The sequence below is a fragment of the Rhagoletis zephyria genome, unplaced genomic scaffold, assembly GCF_001687245.7.
Source record: "Rhagoletis zephyria isolate East Lansing unplaced genomic scaffold, Rhagoletis_zephyria_1.1 Rzeph_scaffold_24343, whole genome shotgun sequence".
Taxonomy (NCBI): Eukaryota; Metazoa; Arthropoda; class Insecta; order Diptera; family Tephritidae; genus Rhagoletis; species Rhagoletis zephyria.
The window spans coordinates 1-6301 of record NW_016181401.1 but is presented as its reverse complement, the minus strand read 5'-3'; the positions used below and the strand labels follow the sequence as shown (position 1 = coordinate 6301).

Sequence of the window (6301 nt, the reverse complement as noted above, 5' to 3'; positions counted from 1 at the left end):
CAGTCTTTCGCACAATACGCTCGATAAGACCTTGTAACCTATGCTTAGTTATGTATTTAGTGTTTTTACTCAAGCAATATTTATATACCTAAAAGTGGTTACTCATGCCTTCTTCTTCTTTTCCTCTACAACTCTTCGTCGGTTTGGACCGAGACTAAAAAAAACTTCGCCAATTACATGTTTCCTTTACAAGGCAGTGGATTTTCCAGATCTGAAGCCATACTGACTAGGTCCAATTAGTTGGTTAAGTCTTTTAAACAGTATCATCGAAACTTTACATGCTATACTAAGAAGGCTAATTTCGCGGTAATTGGCTCAAACAGCTCTCTATTAGCTCTTCGTCTCCTGATTTTAAGAGTTCAGTTGATATGCTACGGATGCTATGTTATTTCTAAGCTGCATTATTGCTCTTCTTACCCCGCCTTGTTCAAGTGGAGAACGAGAGCTTCGTTCCTATACATTGGTTCCGATGCTTCTTCATCAAACGGCTCAACACCCATGGCACTCAAAAGAGATTCCCATTTTCATCTCTACAGGAACCAACCCTGGCTTGTAAACCTTTTTATAGCTGACTTATTTTCAGATAGAATTTTTGAGCCGCATTCCTGCCTTTCAGTATCTTACTTTAGTCGTACTCACGCCTTTCTACATATCTTTTCTTCTTCTTGAAAAGCGATATCGCTCAATTGCCGCGCGTGTTGCCATTAGCTAAATGGTATCTTTATATTGACTGCTGATTGGAAGATCGTCCTATCTCGTCGAAAACGCCCTATTTCAAAAAACTTTTCAAGAACGCCCTATTTTAGAATTCGTTTCAAAAATGCCCTATCTCGGCTTCCGATGCAAAAACCGATTCAATATATTTTGAAGCTTTTGAAACGAATTCTTAGATAGGACGATCTTGAAAAGTTTTTTGAAATAGGAATTTTCGAACTGGCTGCCTTGATAGGTCATTCTTCCACTGTGTGTGGTACTACTAACTACGATGTGCCATGCCGTGGCGAAGTCGATCAGCCTCTCTTCATTGTCGGAGGTACTGTTATGAAAACTGAATTTTTCTAAATTGAATACGAATAGACTTTTAAATACAATGGGTCGATTATGGATTGCAACGCAACCTCAGTTGGGTTGCCGATAGGCATGGCCACTGAAATATAAATTGTTTTATGAATTGCAACTTTAGTTTAAGTGCTATAAAGTTGAAAGTAATAAAATTTTGAAATACCAGCAACTAAGGCATCCAGGCTCGTCAAGGAGTGCTTTGACACTATCAAGCTCTTAGCAGTAAGGAAACCGGTATTACTACGCTGGGTACCAAGATACTGCGGGATCGTGGGCAACGAGGCCGCCGACGAATTGGCAAGGGAAGGCTCATCGTCTGTACTTGTGAGGCCGGTACCGTTTTGTGGACTCAGTTGGTCCTCCTCGAGGTTTATAATAGAATCATGGTAGGAGTGGTAAGGCGCCTTGGACAGGCCATACTTTTTGGTTATCCTTTCCGTAGTTTTGCATATTTTGAACAGAGCCGACATCAAGTTGCTTATTGGCTACCTTATGGGCCATAATCATCTGCGCTCTCACATCCACCAGATTGGTTCTCTCGCGAAGACGTCTTTGCATTAAAAGCGAGGAGACGTCGAAGCAATAAAATTCTGAAGTAGGGCGTTTTTGAAAAGTTTTCTGAGATAGAACGTTGCGTTTCCTGGCTGCCGAGATAGGTGGATCTTCCACTCAGCCATCCATATATGATATGAAAAGAAAATATCAAAAAATTTTGTGAAATATTTTTAACTGCATTATTCATTAAAAAGTATTTCTTCTATAAGCTCAATAAACACGCTACATAGTTTTGCTCGTAAAAAACATACAACCTAACTAGCAAACCTAAAATGTGTCTCCGCATCAAATGACCTTCAAGCAACAGCGGCACTTTCCAACCCCTTCGCCTCGCTTGTAGTTGATTTAGATGCTCAGATCAATCCACGGTACAGCAAAAGTTTGGGTTATCAGCAACTATTGAGTTATTCTTAACACTCTCCACTGAGTCTGTTGATAATAGCTAAATCATGCTGAAAGAAAATTTGCCACTGTAAATTGCCAAACCAAACCTTTGAAGCAGTCTACAGATTGCACGCAATCTAATCGCACAAAAGACGCACGTTAGTTATAATACAAATTTGTCTTGGGCGTTCAGCGCACACAAAACCATGGAACTATTTTTCATTTCGCTTTTGGCAATAGTAATCATTGTAAGCCGGCAACAATTGTGAATATTTATATTCTATCTTTTAGGAGTATTTTTTTTTTTATGGCTTATTTCAATTTTATCAGGCTCCCATTACGGCAGTGGTCCAACCAAATGCGGAAGAGAGTCGCATTATCAACGAGTGTCTCAAAAGTTTTGGCGGTTTAACGGAGGAGAATGCACGCCGTTTGGTACGTTTTAAGGAGTGGTCAGAGAAATACGAAGAGATACCATGCTTTTCCAAATGCTATATTAAGAACATGTTTGACATATTCGACGAGTCGTCCGGTTTCAAAGAGGAGCAAGTGGTCAGACAATTCGGCCAACCTCTCTATAATGCTTGCCAACACCGCATGGTGCCATTGGCCGATGCCTGTGAGCAGGCTTATCACGGATTTCATTGTCTTGTTAATGTGAGTTCTTGAATAGCTATCAATCTATCTGATTTGTATTATGTTTCTCTTTATCGCCCATTCATGCGTATACATTTATATTTGAATGCACGTTGTAGCTTGAACATGATCCATTTGTTCTTATCGAAAGTATGCAAAACATTAGCACTGAAGCAAAAACGGTCATGAAGGAGTGTCTGCACCGCTTTGATCAATATGAATGGGAACATTTAAAAGATTATTCGAAAAATCCGGTGCGTGAACCAATAGATTGCTTCACTAAATGTTTCATCGAACGTCTGCAAGTATACAAAGCCAGCACACACCGATGGGATATACAAGCGCTGAGGACCAAATTGGGTGTACCCGCAGCGGAAGCAAATATACAGCATTGTCTTCGACGTAGACACCGCGGCAATGCCTGTGTGTGGATGTATCAAGATTTTATATGTTTTGCATTGGCACACTGACCTAACTCACCAAACGAGCGCTAAATTATTGATGACAAGGTCATGAGAATCAAGCTACATATCCGAAAACTGCCCTAAAAGAAAAAAGTAAATTGCCATCTTCTATTCTAATCAGTTTGGTATCGTCAACGAAATTATTTAATGATTCAATCTGTGAATAAATCTGTCAATGAAGTAAATTAGATGGATTCAATGTATTTTATTGGCTTTATATTGTGTAAGTGTAGTTTTTTATGCCCAATTGCATATGTATGTACATTAAGGTAGTCTAACATAAGTCAAGCCGGAATTTTAGTGCTCTTAAACACTAGGATTATTCTATATCGAAATAAATATACCCCAATTTTTTCTGAATGAAAAAATATTTAGACTTTGGTCAAATCGCCCAAAGGTTGCCATGTATTTTATATGGGGAAAAACAACTTTTCACAGAAATGGTATGAAATTCAACATTTTTCGATCGGAGAACTCTGGTTCTCTAAACGAGACTTCCAATAACAATACCCAATTTAATGTTTAAAAATTTCTTTATACTAAAGATTTTTTATTTCTCCCCCCATTGCATTTGCTGGAGGTTTTGGCGCATCTATAAAATATAATTACTATAAATAAATGGGTATTATTATTGGGAACCTGCTAAAGAGAATTAAGAGTTTTCCTTTCCTATATAAGGTGCATGGTAAACTTTAGGCACTTTGAGCGAACTGTAAATAATTTTTGATTTCAAAATAAGAAGTAAGGGCATATTATGTTTGCTATAGAACAATCCTAAGGGATTCACATGCATTTTTGGACCACCCTAATGTGCATTCATGTGAGTTTCATTTGAAGTAGTACAGCAGAAAAATAAGTATGTATTTATTTTCTTATTAAGTAACTGCAGGCCTATCAGCAGAGTTCCAATCCATTAAAATTTTCAAGGCAACAAGTTCGATGATGGCTTGGTTGAAGCTGATACCGGATTATTAAGAAATGAGAGCAAACAAACAAAAGTGCTATTTGATTACACAGTCCAAAATTATTTTGTATTTTGCTGTAACAAAATTATAATACAGTAAGACAAAATTTGGTCGTATTTTATCTCAAAAACGGAACCAATCTTATGTTATAAATTTTTTTTAGTTGTTTGAAGTGCATTTACAAAATTGTTCTAGCACGTCCAGTTTATGAGAAAAAAAAATTCCGAAAGATTGCGAATATGGCAAATTAAAAAAAATAACAAATAGCATTTGGGTTTTTTTTTTTGTAACAGAACAAACTTTAGTCCAAATGCAAACATTTGGCGGAGAACCCAACATTTTTTAAATTTTTTTACTGTTAAAATTTAATTTTTTTTCATTCTTTCATTAAAAAATAAAAAATGCTGGAATGATTAATTAATTTATCAGAAAATATAAGCCCTATCGGAAAGTGATGTACATACGGTTTAGGGAGAATTTCATTGGCTTTCATCTGCCGTATTTTATAGTGAGATTTTTAAATTGGTTCGTAAGATATATGTACGTGCTTAAAAGGAATCCATTTTTGCTTTATGCTGAATAACGGTAAACTGCAAATATCTCGAAAACGTATCTATAGAAAAAAAAATTAACCCGACTTTCGGAATCACCGAGCAATTTTACATAGAAATTGGATAGTGGCGTCTTGAGAGAAGAAACCAAATTAAAATTTGTAATCCAGTGTAACATGATACACCGAAAAAAAAGTTTTTTTATCTTATTGATACAGAAAATGATAAAGGCAAATTTTCTATGGTTTTCTAAAGTTTGTTTGTGAAGAGTACAAGGCACCCTTGTTTTGAACATAAATATTTGCCCGTTCCATTATTTCGTTTAGTGAGACAGCAGGCTGTAAAATATCAGATGTGAAAACTCATTGGACACAACCTTTCACACACACGAAATAATAGCAATTTATTTCTTGGCCGTTTTTTTAAATTGTCCTTACTTAGCTTTATGTTAAGCTTGGAAACGCTGAATAAGCAAAATAAGCAATTCCAAGCAAAAGCCTTTATTTAATTTTTTTTTAATAAATTCGAGTGCTTACATAATATGTATGTAGTATGTATACATGAAAAAAATTAGAAATAACTAGAGTTCGGATTTGTATGCAAAAAAGTAAGCCTAAAAATATGTGCCATCATAACTGCATATAAACAAAATACAGTCGTCGTCAAAAATACGAATACCCCGACGTTGTAACGATTTTATTTATATGTATATATATTTTCCATACCAAATTTTTCTTATTTTTTTACAAAAATATAATTTATTCAACAGAATCAGTTTTCTTAATTGCATACAGAACTCGGGAAAATGCAAGATATACCGAAAAATTTTCATCAAAATTTTAAATATTTGCAACTCGATTTCTTAGAAAAATGTAGTATGCTTTTTTGTAGCTCATTCATTTTTATTATAAAAAAAGTGCAAGTTTCAAGTTGCTAAAAACTACCATTAATTTTTGAGAGCTTTTTTGCGAGGGGTTGCGCATTTTCTTTCGTATAACTAACGCTCGTATCTTTTTTCGGACAAAAACTGTATATTACTGCAAAAAGATCCCGTTTCGCAGTATCTCTATTAAAAATTAAAATCATTTTTTACAGTACAGTATTTTTTGAAACAGTTTTTCAATAAAATAACGGAATTCCTGGTATTATGTATATCGTTGTATCCCCCGAGATACACAGCATGAACAAAATCTATTTTTATATGGAACAAAATGCGCAGCACCCGCCACAAAAAAAATGCTCAAAAATCAATGGTTATTTTTTATTCACTTTAAACTTGCACTTTATTATACTGTAATTTAATGGACTACAGAAGCTAATAAAAAATTTAAAATGTTGATGAAAATTTTTTGGTATTTCTTGCATTCCTCTATGTGGTTAAACAAACTGCATTTCTATAAAAAAGTATGTAAAATTTGGTATGTAAAATATAACCAAATAAGTTCGTAAAAACGTCAGGGTATTCATAATTTTGACGCTGACTGTATATTAATTGATATACACCTAGCTTATAGTTATTATGGTACATAGTTTTAGGCATATTTTTTAACATAAGTATCCGAGGTCTAGAAATAACATTTCCATTTAATATTCACTCGCTCGTAACTTTTACATGGGCAAATCTCCGAAACCGTTTGCTTTTGTGCCACTCACCTTTAAACTAATTTTATTAATGTAATTTTAC

At 34.9% G+C, this 6301-nt stretch overlaps 1 protein-coding gene across 1 annotated transcript; it reads left to right on the top strand.

Moving 5' to 3' along the window:
• The first annotated feature begins 2099 nt into the window (after positions 1–2099).
• Obp83cd (Odorant-binding protein 83cd) lies at positions 2100–3304 on the top strand. Its single transcript, XM_017638313.1, has 3 exons — positions 2100–2249; positions 2332–2658; positions 2757–3304. Exons 1-3 carry the CDS (start codon positions 2208–2210, stop codon positions 3105–3107), a joined length of 720 nt encoding a protein of 239 aa, XP_017493802.1. The 5' UTR covers positions 2100–2207; the 3' UTR covers positions 3108–3304.
• Positions 3305–6301: the final 2997 nt, after the last annotated feature.